Source organism: Scyliorhinus canicula, chromosome 8 (assembly GCF_902713615.1).
Source record: "Scyliorhinus canicula chromosome 8, sScyCan1.1, whole genome shotgun sequence".
Lineage (NCBI taxonomy): Eukaryota > Metazoa > Chordata > Chondrichthyes > Carcharhiniformes > Scyliorhinidae > Scyliorhinus > Scyliorhinus canicula.
This window is the reverse complement of record NC_052153.1, coordinates 63,298,455-63,316,942: the sequence shown is the minus strand read 5'-3', so window position 1 is coordinate 63,316,942 and position 18,488 is coordinate 63,298,455. Positions and strand designations below refer to the sequence as shown.

Below are 18,488 nucleotides of genomic sequence, written 5' to 3'. Positions count from 1 at the left end.
TTGAGCTAAATGCGAAGCTCACCACAGTCCCACTACTGGCGTTCTTTGACCCAACCAGGGACATCAAGATATCGACTGACGCTAGCCAGGACGGCATTGAGGCGGTGCTCCTTCAGCGAGACGACTCCTCGTCCTGGGCTCCAGTGGCATATGTCACCAGGCCATGACGCCGACCGAGCAACGGTATGCCCAGATCGAGAAGGAGTGCTTGGGTCTCCTGACAGGAATAGTCAAGTTTCATGACTATGTATATGGCCTGCCGAAGTTCACGGTAGAGACAGACCATAGGCGTTTAGTCCACATAATCCAGAAGGATCTAAATGACATGACGGCTCGGCTACAGCGCATTCTTCTTCGTCTCCGCCGATATAACTTCGAACTCGTCTACACACCGGGTAAGGAGCTGATTATCGCAGATGCCCTATCCAGGTCCATCACCTCGCCGTGTGAATAGGGCGACTTCATCTGCCACATAGAGGCACAGGTGCAGTTGTGTGCCAGCAACTTACCAGCCACTGATGAACGTGTGGTCCAAATACGTGAAGAAACTGCCAAGGATCCTCTACTGCAGTGCATGATGCAACACCTCGCCCATGGCTGGCAAAAGGGGCAGTGCTCCCAGTTCTTTAACGTTAAGGACGAGTTAACGGTCATTGAGGAAGTCCTTCTGAAACTGGACAGGATCATCATTTCTCAAAGCATGCGAGCTATGGTGCTCGGGCAGATGCATGAGGGTCACCTTGGGGTCGAAAAATGTGGACGCAGGGCTCGGGAGGCGGTTTATTGGCCGGGTATCAACCAGGACATTGCTAACACGGTCCTCAACTGCCCGACCGCCAGAAGTTTCAACCGGCTCAGCCCAAAGAGACACTGCAACAGCACGAGCTTGTGACCTCTCCATGGTCTAAAGTGGGGGTAGACCTCTTTCACGCCAATGGGCGAGATTACGTGCTCCTGGTCGACAAATTGTTGGACCTCACGTCTAGGTCCGTCATCAAAGCCTGCAAAGAGACGTTTGCCAGACACGGGATACCACTCACAGTAATGAGTGACAACGGTCCGTATTTTTGCAGCCAGGAGTGGTCTGATTCTGCACGATGCTGCAACTTCAGACACATCGCTTCCAGTCCCCATTACCCGCAATCAAATGGGAAGGCCGAAAAAGGGGTCCATATCATCAAGCGGTTGTTGTGCAAGGCTGCAGACTCAGCCTCCGATTTCAACTTGGCGCTGCTGGCCTACAGGGCGGCCCCTCTGTCGACTGGTTTGTCTCCGGCGCAGATGCTCATGAACCGCAACTTGAGGACGACTGTTCCAGCCATTCACATTCCAAACTTTGACCACCTCATGGTGCTGCAAAACGTGCAGCGTTCCAGGGACCAGCAGAAGATCACGTATGATGCTCATGCCACGGATCTGCCTGCGCTGGCTCCCGCAGATGTTGTTCGCACCCAGTTGCCCGAGGGAGGTTGGTCGGCCCCAGCTGTTGTTATCAGGAAGGCCGCCCCAAGGTCTTTCATTGTCCAATTGGCTGATAGCTCCATTCTCCGGCACAACAGGAGGGCTCTGCGGAGAGTGCCCTGCCCACCGCCTGACTGCATTGCTCCACTTGCTATCGTGCCTCCTCTGGACGTTTCTTGCCAGGAGGACACAGATCTGCTATCGATCCCACCTGTCCACGAGACCGCCGCAATGCCAGCAATCCCGCCTGTCCAAGTGCCGGCGCCGCCTGCTCCACCTCTGCGGCAATCGACTAGAATCCGGCGCCCACCTCAAAGATAGAATCTATAGACTTTACTTCTGTAAATTTCGTTCAGTTTGCTCTGTATCTGCACGATAGACACCTTCCCATGTATATATGTTCGTTAATTTACCATTTGTACATAGTCAGGCATGTATATAACTTCACGTTTCATAACTTATTTAAAAAAAAAGGGGGGGGGGGGGAGATGTCATAATATCCACTCATGTATATAATGAGATGCAGACAGGCAGTGATTGACACACAGGATGACCAATGAACATACAACACAGAACCACCAATCACCAGACAAGACACCACCACTATAAAGCCCACAGGGCATTAAGACTCCCGCTCTTTTCAGGACACTGAGACAGTCAGAGTGCACAAGTCAGTGGACATTATTGCCATGTGGTAGCTAGTAAGTCTGGTCGAACCAGTAAGAGGTCGTCAGTAGGATTAGTAGAGTGTCAACCCACAGCTGAACATGTACAGCCGTTCATAGTTTAAATAAAACCACGTTGGATAATCTCCGGTTTGTTTCTAGCTTCCCTGCATCAAGTTGCAGTCAACGTCAAACCAACCCGCCTGACACATCACCTTATAAGCTACATTGGGAAAACATCAATACTGACACCAGTGATCACAAATGCCTCCACGGCCTTGACCCACACTACCTCCACAGCTGGGACGACCCTGAGATCCAGCTGGCTCTTGTACCCTCCACTCTCTACGCTACGATGCTTCACACCTCCAGTCAAAGGTGGTAGAATCTATACTTCTGTTCTCTGGAATTCTCCTTCTAAATTGCTCCACTTAAGATTTAAGTTTCATCGGATCTACTCAACCCTAACTTTGGTCATCCCCTTTATCGCTTCTTCCAAGTCTAACGTACGCTGCGAATGACACTGCGAATGCACGTCAGATATGGCGCAGAATACCATTTTTTTAATGTACAAGTTCTCGCATATTGTGGCGACGAGTTTTTTTTTCTATCTATTCCAAATTAATATTTTTTCCCTCCTAATACAATGTAAAAGATTTTAATTCACTCAAAACCTATCCATTTGCAGAGTTAAAACTAACCCTACTTCTCCACCTTCCAACTTTCAAACATTATTCGCCTGAAAACTGTCGTACTGAACAACAGAACATGCATTTGCATGAACTTACCAGGGTGATCATCATGGCAGCAGGGAGTTTTCAGACCAAACTATACCTGATTGAAACCTTCCAACAGTGAACCTCCTTCCATTTGTAGCTTGTCAAAACACAAAACTAAATATAAAGCCATGGAAAGTCCAGAATTGGCACCCATCAAAACAATGTAAAATCTCCAAACCTTTCGGTGCTGCTAAAAACTAACTGGACAAATCCTGCCAGACAACTATCCATGCTAGAATTACTTCTAGTCCCATCTAGCTGTGAGCAGCAGAGACTGTGAATAAAATAAATATTTGTTGCTGCACAGCAAGTCAAGACCAACAAGACGATGCTACCAACAAGACCAACATGTCTTGATTCCTCTTGTACTGCACAGTGCAGGTTGCAAAATATTAATTTCCAGGTGTAAAAGATAAAATAAATTATCAAGGAGGTATTGGCACACATTTAGGAAGGACTCAGATTCAGTGGACACACAAATGGGAAAACCATTAACTGATCACACACTATCGCTTGCCATCACCAAGATGATCCACTTGTTACCTCCATAATACTCCCTATTTCTGCTCCTGCCTCCATTCATCTGTTACTGAAACTCTCAACCATGCATTTGTCATCTTTCAACTCGATCACTGCAACATTCTCCTGGAGAGCAACCCAACTCGCATACTCAGTAAAGCTGAGATCCAAAACTCTGCTACCCATATCCAAAGTCACACCAAGTCTTGTTCAACCATCACCCTTTTGCTTGTCAGGTTCAAGGCAGACTTGCACTTGAAATTTTGTTCCATTCTAGGTTGCAAACTATAATTGTAAAGATACAGTATAACATAGTACATGCTGAAGGATCAAACCTTCTTGCAAACAGTATACATTCATCAACTGCCTCAGAACCAGTCATGGTAGATGCTGTTGTATTCTCTGTCAATGGATGATTAAGGCACTATAAACAGAAGATTGCAGAGATCCTAACCAAACCTTGCTGCACATCGTTGAACATTGTCCGGAGTGGAAATTCACAGGTTGTTTGCAAGATAGCCATGTTATTATAGTAGAAGCTTTAGCCTGACTTAAATATTGATATTTGATTTGTTTCCTGCAATTACCAGAGGAAAGAACAACATCCAGCTATAAATATTTAAGGATCTTCATCTCCAAATATAAAATTGTTCAGTTCAAAACCAATTGCATTGCTTTTCTACCAATGTTTTCAAAATTCATCCAAATGTCCAAAAACAAACAAAGCTTTAGAGATGTGATTCATATGACAGTTAATGGTAATGCAATTTTATAAAACCCAACACAAACACACCAGATGGATTTTAACTCTACCCGCCCAGCTGGCATGGTCCAGGTATGGAAATACATTGGATTTGGGAACTTCCTCTATTGTTCCCGACCTGTGAATGGTGGACACCATTCAAACTGGTGACGTTTCAAACAGGGGCTGAATTTGAACAGCAAAGCAAAGCTGTAGTTTGATTACATAATTCAGACACCAATATTGACTAAAGATCACAGATATCTTGGTCATGGGAGACTTAAGCAGGTTCTCCTTCATTCATTTTTATATGAAGATGGTTGACTCTTAATTGCCCCTTCAAGGGGCAATTAGGGATGGGCAATAAATGCAGGCTCAGCCTGTGATGGCCGTGCCGATCAACAAATTTTAAAAAAGGAATCTCGGAGACAATGAGAAGCAGGAGTGACCATGAGCCTCTCTGATCCAGGCTCCCAATTCCCCAACTGCAATTGTCTCTAAAATTGAGCATTACTCCACAATCCCTACCTCCTGATAATCTTCTGTGGATCTTCAGTTGTGGTCTGCCACCTCACAAATTTCAGCTTCCCCATCAGCCTTCACAAAATTTGTCACCAGAAAATGCAATTGAGGGCCGGAAGGTAAATTGTAGTCTGTGAGATTGTGGGGCCCAGCAAACTAGGCCACAATCAAGAACAAACCTTTCCTCCATAGTTTAAACAAGAATGGAATTTATGTCAGGGTCCGAAAGCAGTGGCTTTGGTTTTCTAAATACTTAGCTGGAGGAAGTTCCTAATACTAGATGTTGGACAAGCAGTCTTGACAATTTGGAGACAGCAGAGAAGTCATGCCAGGTGGTAGTGAGATGAAGCTGTGAGTGCACATGCATAAAGTAAAGCTGTGCTTTTCGACTATGTCGTCAAGACCAACGTGTAGTTGGGAAATAGGAGAGAGCTTCAGCTCCATCCATGCTATTCCTGCTAAACTGCTTGATCACTGAACTGCTCTTCCTGACTCCCATGTTAGTTGATATTGCAAATAAGTCTCTCTCCTCAGTTACCATCCCGCTTTCCTTCAAAGCTGACAACCTCCACCCCATCCTCAACAAGATGAGCTGAAAGAGTGGTTTTGGGGAGACAGGGACACGAGAAAGATGCAAGTTCAGGGCTAGAGCAGGGACCAATCCTTGAAGAAGCTTGGGAAAGGGGGAAAGTTGACAGGGGGAGCTATTTGGATGGTCTCAATCTTAATGAGAAAGAAATACTTGAGCACCTCACATTTGTTGAATGTGACAGCGGTTGAAGACAACTTGTTTGCAGTAGATAAAAGGAACTAAGGATTATCGCTGAACAATTATCTGATTGATGCATTAGCTAGGATATCCTACAATGCCCTTTGTTTTGAAGGCTCTTTACAGCTATTGGAGATGTGACATTTGTTTATATGCATGATTCCAATGTTTGGCACATTGAATATTATTAGTGAACATTTGAAAATTTCAGCTTACAATGCTTACATAAAGCTCACTTACCTGCTCTTGAAAACTGCGCTGAAACCTCCGATGGCTGAGCTGCTTGTAGCCTGCATTGAAAGAGACCTTGCAGGCCCCAGCGTAGACAAGCAGCATCAGATTCAGGGAGTACACACCCCATTTATTTTACTGCACTGGCTGCCGTAAAGCAGGTAAGATTAAAGGGCTCAGTGAAACTGACAGGCCATGGAGAAGTTAAGTGTCCAAAGAAAGTGATTTGAGTGGTCTGGCGGTTTGGAGTTCAGGATGGGGGTTCAGGTTAGGGGGAGGGCGTGTGTCCTAAATGGGTCGGGTGGGGTGCGAAGGGGTGATTAGAGAGATGGGCCTGCATGTTGGGGTGGGGGGGTTTGAATGTGGCTGAGGATGAGGGGGGTTGGGGAATACAATGGAGATGTGATTGATCAGAGGGGTTGGGGGAAGTCCCATTTGGTATTTAAAATTGTTATGCAGAAGTTAGAAGAACCTTTATTTCTTCTAACTTTTTCTGAGTAACTATTAGCGTAACCCTGGCTTAACCATCTGAAGTTAACAATTTAGATCACTTTGCCAGATGGTTCCCAGCCCAGCATAATTGTCCAGGGATTGTTCGCGCTTCTGGACATTTACCAGGTAAACCTTTACCTGGGGCTGGTTTAGCTCACTAAGCTACATCGCTGGCTTTTAAAGCAGATGAAGCAGGCCAGCAGCACTGTTCGATTCCCGTACCAGCCTCCCCGGACAGGCGCCGGAATGTGGTGACTAGGGGCCTTTCACAGTAACTTCATTGAAGCCTACTCGTGACAATAAGCGATTTTCATTTTTTTTCATTTTTTCACCTGGGAACTTCCTAAAGGGATTGCCCAGCACATCTTTGGAGTAGCCCCCAAATCGATCCATCCCAGGATAATGTCAGAATGGAGAGAACATGCTTCTAATTAATACTCACCATTAAGTGATTTAAACTGAAGTAGCACACTGCTGTATCCCACCGTAATGAGAAAGGTTTGCTTCCCCACACGACAGCTTTCCGTCTCGCGGTTTATGGAACATTTGAATACACACACTCCATTTCCTGAAAGAAAAGAAATCTTAATTAAAACATATCCTTAGCTGCCATTTAGTTTGCATCTCGCACCATGTTTGCAGCTGTATGTCCAAGTTCTTCATAACTTCTTAAATTTCTGACTATCAACCACATTCTGTTCCTCCACAAAATCAATCGCTGTCCGCAAACACTGTTTCTAATTGGTAAACCAATATTTGCGTTGTCTTCATCAGTTATTTGGAGTTTATAGATGTTTCGGAATCATTGTTTCCATGTGTGCAAAAGCATATTTCTGGGCACGAGTGACGTCCCAGTTCAACTGATGCAGTTGTGGAGTCAAAACAACATTAATTCTCACAAGAAAATCTGCTTGTAAGGTTCAGTCAGTAGCTTTAATTAATTCAAGAAGCATATTGTATTGAAATTACTGGAGAAAATATATGGCTGAGTGGATGACATGACAGAAGGTTGAAGATTATGTAAGGGGTCAATAAGGTATACACAGAGATGTTTCCACCTTTGGAGGAGACCAAAAGCAGTGGCTTTTAAAACAAAAACATTCAATATATGTGGGAGTTACAGATTGCAGCCAACAATATTCATTTTACATTGCAGCTGCTTTGGAAATTGTACTAACACACCAACTACGATTACATTGAGAGACTCTTTAAAAATCTCTGTCCATCATCAGGAGATTTATGACTGATAACGGGGCTGAGCCGATCTGGTGGTCCATATGTTACCCAAGTGATAGGCACCACACAGCTACCCGCAACAAAATGACAGCTGTGTGTTTCCTCTGCTTCCTTCAACACATGACGAACAACAGTGTATTCATCATTAGAATACCTCAGGACTAAAATAACATTGTGATTTGCTGCATTTCCCGATAGATTCACTACATGAAATAGCCCAATCTATCCAGACTATGGTGAACTTTTGTGACAACGTTGCGTTCATTCCATAAATTACATAAGTTAATGTGTAAAAATAAGATACTGAAAATATCAGAGATGCCAATCCTATAACTGGAAATGAACAGCTGTTAATTGGTTTCAGCTATGCTCTTGGTGGCTTCAGTGAATACGGATTAATAGAGATTCCCGAAGGCTTTGTAGTTCAGTACACCATCTGGCATAGTAATGAACCCATGACCAGGAGAAACCCAAATTCAAAGCCCAACGCTACGGACCAACAAGCAAATTCAACTAGTCAGTTCCCAAGCAAAGCCATGGAGATCAGGAACTTCCCCAGTTCAAAGTACAACTTTGAGGAAGCTGATCCCAGTTAAGACAGCATTAGACATGTTACAATTGGCCTTAGTGTCCCTGCATTAGGAGGGGTGCTCATCCAGAGTCCCTGTTGGTGATTACTACCTATTGTTTTTTTTAATAAAACATTTTATTGAGGTATTTGTCATTTTATAACAATAACAGAAGAAATAGTGTACATACATATATAAACATAGTGCAAAGGCCGTCTTCCCCCCTCATAGGGCCCACCTTTCTTACACACTAATCTAAACTAAACTAACCTCCCCCCCCCCCCCCCGCACTCTCTGCTGACAGTTAATTTTCTCTAAAGAAGTCGACGAACGGCTGCCACCTCCGGATGAACCCTGACATTGACCCTCTCAGAGCGAACTTGATTTTCTCCATATAGAGAAAGCTAGCCATGTCAGTGAGCCAGGTCTCTGACCTCAGAGGCTTTGTGTCCCTCCAAGCTAACAGTATCAGTCTCTAGGCTACCAGGGAGGCAAAGGCCAGAACGTCAGCCTCTTTCTCCTCCTGGTATCCCGGATCTTACGACACTCCAAAAATCGCCAACTCTGGACTCGGTGCCACCCTTGTTTTTAACACCTTCGACATGACATCTGCAAACCCCTGCCAGAATACCCAAAGCTTCGGACATGCCCAGAACATATGAACATGGTTTGCTGGTCCTCCCGCACACCTTGCACACCTGTGTTCTATCCCAAAGAACCTGCTCATCCGGGCCACTGCCATGTGTGCCCGGTGAACGACCTTATATTGTATCAGGCTGAGCCTGGCGCATGATGTGGACGCGTCGACTCTACTCAAAACATCCGACCAGAGACCATCCTCTATCTCGCCTCCTAACTCCTCTTCCCATTTATGTTTCAGCTCTTCGGTCTGCGTTTCCTCTGACCCCATGAGTTCTTTATAGATATCCGCAACCCTCCCCTCTCCCACCTATACTCTGGAAACTACCCTGTCCTGTATCCTCCTTGATGGTATGAGCAGGAAGGTTGAGACCTGCCTGCGTAGGAAGTCCCGCACCTGCAGGTAAATAAAATCATTCCCTCCCATCAATTCAAATTTTTCTTCCAACTCCCTCAGGCTGGGAAAGCTCCCCTCTACAAACAGATCTCCCATCCTCTCAATCCCTACTCTTTGCAATTTCCGAAACCCTCCATCGAGCCTCCCTGGGGCAAACCGATGATTATTGCAGATTGGAGACCAAACCAACGCTCCCTCTGCTCCCACATGCTTCATCCGCCGCCCCCAAACTCTCAGGACCGCAATTACCACGGGGCTGGTGGAGTACCGTGCCGGTGGGAACGGCAGAGGCTCCGTTACCAATGCCCCTACACTCATGCCCTTACATCATGCCGCCTCTACTCGCCCCCACGACCCCCCCCCACCCCACCACCAACTTCTTAATCATGGATATATTTGCTGCCCAATACTAATTGCTAAAGTTCGGCAGCACCAACCCACCCTCCCCAGCTACGCTCCAATTATTACCTATTGTTGACCCCAGCGAATGAACATTGTGTGAGGACAGGATCAGGATCACGATCAGGCCCGGCTGGGATGATCACCCTACAACTGAATAGTTGTTTAGACTTGCACATGAGGAGTAGGAGTACTAAATATTCACGAGACCATAACTCACCAAGGAATCAATAGCAGAGCAAAGTGGAAGCAGGGGAAATATATAAATAACACAATTAACAAGAAAGTTAATGAAAATTCTTCCTGTTATGGATGGCACGGTGGCACAGTGGTTAGCAGTGCTGCCTCACGGCCAAGGACCGGAGTTCGAACCCAGCCCCGGGTCACTGTCCGTTTGGTGTTTGCACATTCTCCCTCTGCCTGCGTGTCCCTCACCCCCACAACCCAAAGATGTGCAGGATTGGCCAAGCTAAATTTCCTCTTAAATTATAAAAAAAATTCTTCCCGTCGATAATGTTGGTTAAAAAAAGCCGGCCTGAGTAAAAAGAGAAGAAATTAGGATTAATGTACAGAACATTATGTTAACTCCCACACTTCAAATCCTTCATGTGAAATTATGACATCTAGAATTCCATGTTGGGAGCACAATTTTATTTTAAGTCGGCCTGAAGATTTTTACTCCCCATCTGGCTCATGCCCTACCTGACCTGAGAGTGCGTGATCCAGGCACAGAGCCCAATACTGGAAAGTGTTTCATTGACTGACACTGCTATTACTCAACTTAACACAGTAAAACGATCACTAAATAAACAGAGATATTGGGATCTGAAATTGAGCTGTACCGTGTAAAATCACTCCAGTCAGAGTTGACATTTAATAAGATTTTATATATTTCAGATTTTATCTATTTTAAATCCAGGAGTTTCCATAAAGCATTGTTTTACAGTCTAGACTGCAGGGGTCCTGACTGGCCCAGGTTTTGCATGCTGTCTCAGTCTGGCAGAAATGAACAGCGGAAGGACAACTCAAAGGCTGACCTCAAATAAATATTGAGTGAACTCCAGCTTAGCTTGAATACAAGTTCAGATAAATTGCTTGGAGTAGAAACGCCAACTATCAGTGTCACAAGCAGCCTCATAAGGGTTGATTAATTTACTCTAATGGCAGCTTAACAGCCTTTAGAGTGCAATGGCCAGTATACTTTTCATCAGAAGTTGCAGTGAATTACTAATATTTTTTAGTTTAACTCAGTTGGTAACAATGGGCTTAAATTTGAGGCCCCCTACCTAGCAGAAATGGGGCAGTAGAGGTGGAAATGGCATGGAAGATCTTACTGCCTTGTTGCTGTGATCGGCATCTTATTGGGGGTTCCCCAAATAGAAAGCGAGAGGCGCAAAGCCGAATTAAATATTAAAACCTGGATCTCGTGAAGTGTCGAGGATCCCAATGTTGTATTAGGCCTGAACTGGCAGAGCGCAGTATTAGGTGATGCTGGGTACAAAAGGAGCCAGCAGGTAAACTGCTGGTTATTTTTGTGGATCCTAGAAAAATGCAAATGCTCTCTCCCGAGCTCTGAAAAAACAATCTGGGCAGTTATCGCTCTGGTTTCCCAGCTTCCAGAGATATAAATCGGCCGACCTCCCACTGGCATCATTGGGCGGTTGGCTAATGCATTCGTTTAAGCAGCCACATGATGCTAATGCGGCAGTGCTACCTTCAGTGATGAGGTTGTGAGGTTTCAAGTCCTCCCCAGGATCAGAGCATACATTCTATGCTGACAGTCCAATGAATATGGAGGTAATTATCCCAAGACACTACTTGAAGATGAAGAGCGATGGCATAGTGGTATTGTCACTGGACTAGTAATCCAAGGATCCGGAGTAATGTTCTAGGAACCGGGTTCAAATCCCACCATGGCAGATGGTGACATTTGAATCCAATGAAAATCTGCAATTAAAAATCTAATGATAACCGTGTCTTGATTGTCTTAAAAACCCATCTGGGTCACCATGTCCTTTAGGGAAGGAGGTCTGTCACCCCTACCTCGTCTGGCCTATATATAACTTCAGAAATGTGGTTGACTCTTAAAACATCGTCTGAAATGGACTTGCAAGCCATTCAAATCAAGGACAATTAGGGGTGGGCAGTAAATGCTGACCCAGCCAGTGATGCCCACAGACTGTGAACTAATAAAAAAAGCCTTCCTTGGATTGGTTTATCGTCACGCATTCGGAGCTACAATGAAAATTATTTTTCTGCAAGCAGCTCAACAGATCATTAACAGAACAAGAAAATAAAATAAAATGAAAAGAAAATACATAATAGAGCAACACAAGGTACACAATGTAACTGCATAAACACAGGCATTGGATGAAGCATACAGGGGTGTCGTGTTAATCAGGTCAGTCCATAAGAGGGTCGTTTTCAAGTCTGGTAACAGCGGGAAAGAAACTGTTTTTGAGTCTGTTTGTGCGTGTTCTTAGACTTCTGTATCTCCTGCCCGTTGGAAGAAGTTGGAAGAGTGAGTAAGCCGGGTGGGGGTGTGTCTTTGATTATGCTGCCCGCTTTTGCCAAGCAGCGGGAGGTATAGATGGAGTCAATGGATGGGAGGCAGGTTTGTGTAATGGACTCTCACAATTTCACGACTCCCTAAACTTTCTTGCAGTCTTGGGCCGAGCAGTTGCCATACCAGGCTGTGATGCAGCCAGATGATAGGATGCTTTCTATGGTGCATCTATAAAAAGTTGGTAGGAGTTAATGTGGAGATGCCGAATTTCCTTAGTTTCCTGAGGAAGTATAGGCGCTGTTGTGCTTTCTTGGTGGTAGTATCGACGTGGGTGGACCAGGACAGATTTTTGGCGATGTTTACCCCTAGGAATTTGAAGCTGCTAACCATCTCCACCTTGGCGCTGATACTGACAGGGGTGTGTATAGTACACTGCTTCCTGAAGTCAATGACCAGCTCTTTAGTTTTGCTGGCATTGAGGGATAGATTGTTCACTAGGTTCTCTATCTCCCTCCTGTATTTTGACTCGTCATTATTCGAGAACCTGCCCACTATGGTTGTATCGTCAGCAAACTTGTAGATGGAGTTGGAATCAAATTTGCCCACCCAGTCGTGTGTGTACAGGGAGTATAGTAGGGGGCTAAGTACGTAGCCTTGCGGGCCCCGGTATTGAGGACTATTGTGGAGGAGGTGTGGTTGTTTGTTCTTACTGATTGTGGTCTGTGGGTCAGAAAGTCGAGGATGCAGTTGCAAAGTGAGGAGCCAAGTCCTAGGATTTGGTGCTTTGAAATGAGCTTGGCTGAAATTATAGTGTTATAGTGTTGAAGGCGGAGCTGTAGTCAATAAATATGAGTCTGGTGTAGGAGTCCTTGTTGTCGCGAAGCTCGAGGGATAAGTGTAGGGCCAGGGAGATGGCGTTAGCTGTGGACCGTTCGCGGCGGTATGCGAATTGCAGTGGATCAAAGCGTTCTGGGAGTATGGAGTTGATGCGCTTCATGACCAACCTCTCATTATGACTGAAGTCAGGGCCATGAGACGGTAGTCATTGAGGCACGTTGCCTGGTTCTTGTTTGGCACTGGTATGATGGTTCCTTCAACCAACATCACCAGAATCCATGTTTGTGGGTCCATCGTGAATGAGAGAATGTTCTACTGCATTTGTCGACATAACATTTCAAATTAATCAATGTGCCTGCAGTATTTTTACTTGTTTCTGAGACATGTTATGATGTGCTACATCAATGCAGTCTGCCAGTACATGCATTAACTTTATAGTCTTGGTTCACATTCTTGGCCACCAGACGGACAAATTCAAAGTTTCTTTTGTGCCATAGTTCAATATATTGACAAGTTGTTGTGCTGCATAAAAGCCGAGTGCAACATAATCCAGAGGGTCTGAGAGTGAAAGTAGATTGTACAATTGACTGCCTGCCATTGTGACCTAATATAAAACTGCTGCCAATAATCTCATCCCACCATGAAAAGAAAATGATCACCAAAAAAGATTATCCACTTTGCGTTCAATACAACATCATTTAGATTACATTCAGGCAGCACAGTTACCCTTGGGCTACATTCCTGAAGCCAAATAAAGCAAGACCGATATTCATGAACGCATTTGCAAAATGTAGCTTCCACTGCAATTGGAGTCAGGTTTGTCTCAGTTCACTTCCACTGGAAAAACATCCAGGGACTGAACTTATTCTTCACAAGTTTTAGCACATTTTACTCTACTTTTTCGGCAAAAGTATCAAAGATAGGGATGTTAAGGATTAATTCTCAAATTAATCTGCACTACCTTTTATTCATCTTCATTCCATCCTCAACAATTTCATTTTATTAGCCCCTGCTTGCACCCTCCCCCCGCCCCAAGTTCCAAACTATTCTACAGCAACATTTATAGTTAAACAGTTAAGTGTTTCCTTCTTTTATTGAAAGGCGACTGATACTATTGTAAGCAAATGGAAAAAACAGCCCCAAGATAACAAGCTAACTGGCACAGACAATACGTCTCGGCCTTTTGGCTAAGATCAAGCTTGGATCGGAGGTAATAACTGTTCTTGTCAACTTGGATCTAGTATGTCTCTCTTGAATGTTAGACGTTTAGCTGCTGTTGTATAAAAAGTCAAAGGTTCTCCTCATTCACTCCTTGGTTTGGTTTGGAAAAGTTGTATCTTTCAACCCTTCAAATTTGCACAGCAACCATCCTCTGCTACCATTTGTTAGACGTTTAGCTGCTGTTGTATAAAGAGTCAAAGGTTCGGCTCCTTTTCACAAACACCTTTATTACACTTTAACAGACACTGCACAAAACTCTATCTTCACATCACCTGATACAAAGGGCACCTGAAGCCCCTTTAAATATCAGTATCAATTATTGGATACTTAACATAAATGAGACAACTAATTGGAATGCCTCTTAACCCATTACTTAACAGTCTCCCCTTCCTTGGAGAAAAAAAATAATTAGGTGAAAATAAAATTTCAAGAAACTCAAAAACACACACGCAATTTCCACCCCCACCCCCACTCTTTTTCTTTTCTTTTATTGGAAGAAAATCACAGAAACAGGCACCCTTAATTAACAATATCCCAAAACTAGCCCCTCTTTTTCAAAAACAGTCTGACAATTGATAGTTACTGTCGACCCATTTAATTTTTGCTATTTCCCCTCTGTCCAACATCTGCTTCAAACTTGTGATGTCTATCCTTAACATTTTTTCATTGACACTTTTTGTAGAGTGCACATTTTCCAACAGGGATTTATTGTCAATGCGACAGTCAATAGGTATATTACCCAAATCCCCGAATCCCAAAATTTCTGAGATATATAAACGGCCATATCTACCACCTCTACAAGGCTTAACGTCTTAGCAGCCAAAGTGCTTTTGACCACTCTCCTTATTTTCTTTGTTTCCCACACAAGAGGGCAACATTTACCATTGTTCCCATTGTCTTGACTCCCTCCCCTGAATGCTGTACATTCAACCAATGTTTATACTTTCCAGTGGCCTACCCTGCTCTACTAATAACAGCTGCATCCTTCCATTGACTAGACCCTTCAAGCAACTATGTCTCTTTTGTACCAACTTTTGGCAGTTGTCCTTTCGAAAAAGGGCCTGTTCGAATTCATCAGAATTGTTGTGTTCCTCGACAGAAACCCTGCCTATATCAATTAACTGGTCCTCATAGTTCTGTAATACGTTGGTACCAGATGATCCTGGTTCCTCATCATTTGAAAATTTGTAATCTGTACCCATTATCCTTGATGAATGTACCCTCACAGTTTGATTGCCATGTTGCAAAATAATTGTTTTGCCATCTATGCCTGTGATCTTCCCTGGGCTTTTCCATTCATTAAAATTGTCTCTCTTATAATATACTATGTCTCCTTGCTGATAAACTATATTTGATGGCCGTACATTATGCCTTAAAGCTCTGCGAATTCTTTCAGAGACTTCTGCTTCCAAAAAGGCTTTTCTACTGCTATGTAATGCATTTAAATTCTCAGCAAAGGCAGAGCTAATTGTAGTCCCTTCCCAAGCTGGAAGCTGGTCATTCAAAGTGGACGGAATTTTAGGATTACTACCAAACACCAATTGATAGGGACTATAGCCCCCAACCATCTGCAATGAATTCTTAGCATGTACCGCCAAGCCAAAGCATTAGAAAATTCTCCATTTTCTGTAAGGAATTTTGCCAGTGGGCCCATTCCTGTCCCTATCCCTTTCTCCACGAAAATCGTTGATTGACTAAATCTGGTTGCTAAATCTATAAAATGCTAAATAAATATATTATTGGCTTTATCCCAGATCTTAAGGTCCATGGCCACAATGTCGTTAAAATCCCTGGCCAAAGGTAGGGTTAATATCGGTTGTGCTGGTGTCCTTTTGTACTTCCTACAAACTTCACAGCGATCACTAACCTGTTCTATCAGTTTAGTATAGTCTTCATTCCTTACCCCTGGTTTAGCTCACTCAGCTAAATCGCTGGCTTTTAAAGCAGACCAAGCAGGCCAGTAGCACGGTTCGATTCCCGTACCAGCCTCCCCGGACAGGCGCCGGAATGTGGCGACTAGGGGCTTTTCACAGTAACTTCGTTGAAGTCTACTCGTGACAATAAGCGATTTTCATTTCATTTCATTTTCATTTCATTTAATAAATGTTTCAGCCTCCGAGGAGACAGATGCGCATATTGCCTCTGCAGTTTAAATACAACAAGCTTTTTATCAGCTAAAGTCCCATTTTCAACTGCCATTAACACATCCTTAACAACTGAAGCCCCTTTACATATCAGTGTCAATTATTGGATACTTAACATAAATGAGACAACTAATTGGAATGTCTCTTAACACATTACTTAACATTGAGGGCGACTATGAATTGGAATCAATTTGAATTGGCTTTTGGAGCAAGCAAGATGAATTAAGGGCTTGCCCTGTTCATTTTATCCATTGGCTTTGTAACTCTGAGAAAGGAATAGAATATTTAATAAAAAGAAAATTACAGTGAGTTAGGGAAATCTCTCACAATTATTCCCAGGTAATGGATTTTCAGGGCTTTCACCTACAAATCGGTAGTACTTTTTGGAATTCTTCTCAATAAAACTACTTTATTTTATAACTTAGGTGTTAAATGTATAAAGGGATGTACTGACGCCTGTGCCTGAATTTCCTTACAACAGTGCTGAAAATGCAATGTTACCATAGATAGAGATGCATCAAAGATTTGGACATCCATTTTATTTTGTGCTGACTACATCAACTCTATGTGGGCCATATGCCACTAATTAATTTTTTTAAAGGAGACTTCCGGTTGCGGCAATGCGGAGCTAAGCCACACGTTCGACAGCTCCCGCTAAAAATGGACTTTGGGGATCTTTCCAGGGCCCCCAACGGAACTTCGTCGGCAAATCCCGACGTGAGAAGAGGACTGGAGTCGATCCCTACGGTCCTATGGTCTGGACCAGGAGTGGGGTAAGAAGAAAAAAAGGAAAAGCACCCCTGGAAAAGCGGGGGAAGAAAAACAAAATGGCGGCCGGCGGAGGCTCGGAGGAGTGGAGGCAGTGGGCGCAGGAGCAGCAGGAGACTCTGCTGCGCTGCTTCCAGGAGCTTAAGGTGGAGCTGCTGGAGTCGTTGAAGGTTACCACCAGAGAGCTGATGGAGGCCCAGACAGCCCAGGGGGTTGTGATCCGGGAGCTGCAGAAGCAGGTCTCCGAAAGGGAGGATGTGGCCGTGGCCGTCGCGGGGAAGGTGGAGATGCATGAGGCGCTCCATAAAAGGTGGCAGGAGCGGTTCGAGGAGCTGGACAACTGGTCAAGGCAGAAGAATTTGCGGATCCTGGTCCTCACGGAGGGGCTGGAGGGGTCGACATGGCGGCCTATGTGGTTGTTATGTTGAACTCGCTGATGGGGGCTGGGTCCTTCCAGGGGCCCCTGGAGTTAGAGGGAGCCCACAGAATTCTGGCTAGGAGGCCCAAGCCGAACGAGCCGCCGCGGGCTGTGTTGGTGCGGTTTCACCGGTTCGTGGATCGTGAGTACGTGCTCCGGTGGGCCAAGAAGGAGCGAAGCAGCAAGAGGGAGAAAACGGAGGTGCGGATCTTCCAGGACTGGAGTGCGGAAGTGGCGAAGCGGAGGGCCGGGTTCAACCGGACGAAGGTGGTGCTCCACAGACGGAGCGTGAAGTTTGGCATGTTGCAGTCGGCGCGTCTGTGGGTCACCTATAAGGATCGGCACCATTATTTTGAGTCCCCGGAGGAGGCGTGGGCCTTTGTGCAGGCCGAGAAACTGGACTCAAACTGAGGGTCTAAGATGGGGGATGTTGTATAATAATGTACTTGTGTTTGCTCTGTTTAATGGGTTGGCCTTAGGGTGGGTGGGGTGATGTCGTTATGTCTTTTTTGTATGGGTTTTTTGTATGGGTCTGGTGGACGGGTTCGGGCAGGGGGGTAAACGGGGAGTTTGGGGAGCTGGTGGGGGGGGACTGACAATGGGAGTTGCCCTAGAGGAGGCGGGGCTGGGCAGGGCGAAAGTGCGGGCTTTTCTCGGGTTTCCCATGCTGTGAGATGGTGAGGGCGGAGTCGGGGCTGAGAAGGGTGGGCGGTTGCTGTCTGTTTTCTTTTCCCGCGCAAGGGGGGGGGGGGGGGGGGTAGGAGGAGGACTTGCTGATGGGCACGAAGGAGGAGGGGTTGTCCCACGTGGGGAGGAGTCGGAGGTAGGGCGAGAGTCACCGGGGTCAGCAGAAGTTAGCTGGCTATGAGAGTGCTATGGAGGGAGGGGCACGGCTAGGAGGGGTCCTAGCCTGGGGGGAGGGGGGGGGGGGTGTTCCGGGTTGCTGCTGCAACGGTCAGGAAGGAGCTGGAGGATGCAGGGGGTGCTGGAGGGGGGGGGGGGAGTTGCCGCCATGGGGAACTGGCAGAGCGGGGGACGCTGGCCGATGGCGGGCAAGGGATGGGTTATGGCTAATCGGCAGGGGAGGGGGGCAGGGAACCCTCTGATCCGGCTGATCACCTGGAATGTGAGGGGGCTGAACGGGCTGGTCAAACGGGCTCGGGTGTTTGTGCAC

General features: G+C 45.4%; 1 protein-coding gene across 2 annotated transcripts in view; it reads right to left on the bottom strand.

Moving 5' to 3' along the window:
• The window catches only part of carm1l (coactivator-associated arginine methyltransferase 1, like), a 167,210-nt gene that overhangs the window by 104,850 nt on the left and 43,872 nt on the right, over positions 1-18,488 (bottom strand). For both annotated transcript variants that reach the window (XM_038804665.1, XM_038804664.1), the window contains exon 2: positions 6,623-6,748. In XM_038804665.1, the coding sequence (XP_038660593.1) occupies positions 6,623-6,748 (126 nt within the window). The remainder of the gene's footprint in view (positions 1-6,622; positions 6,749-18,488) is intronic.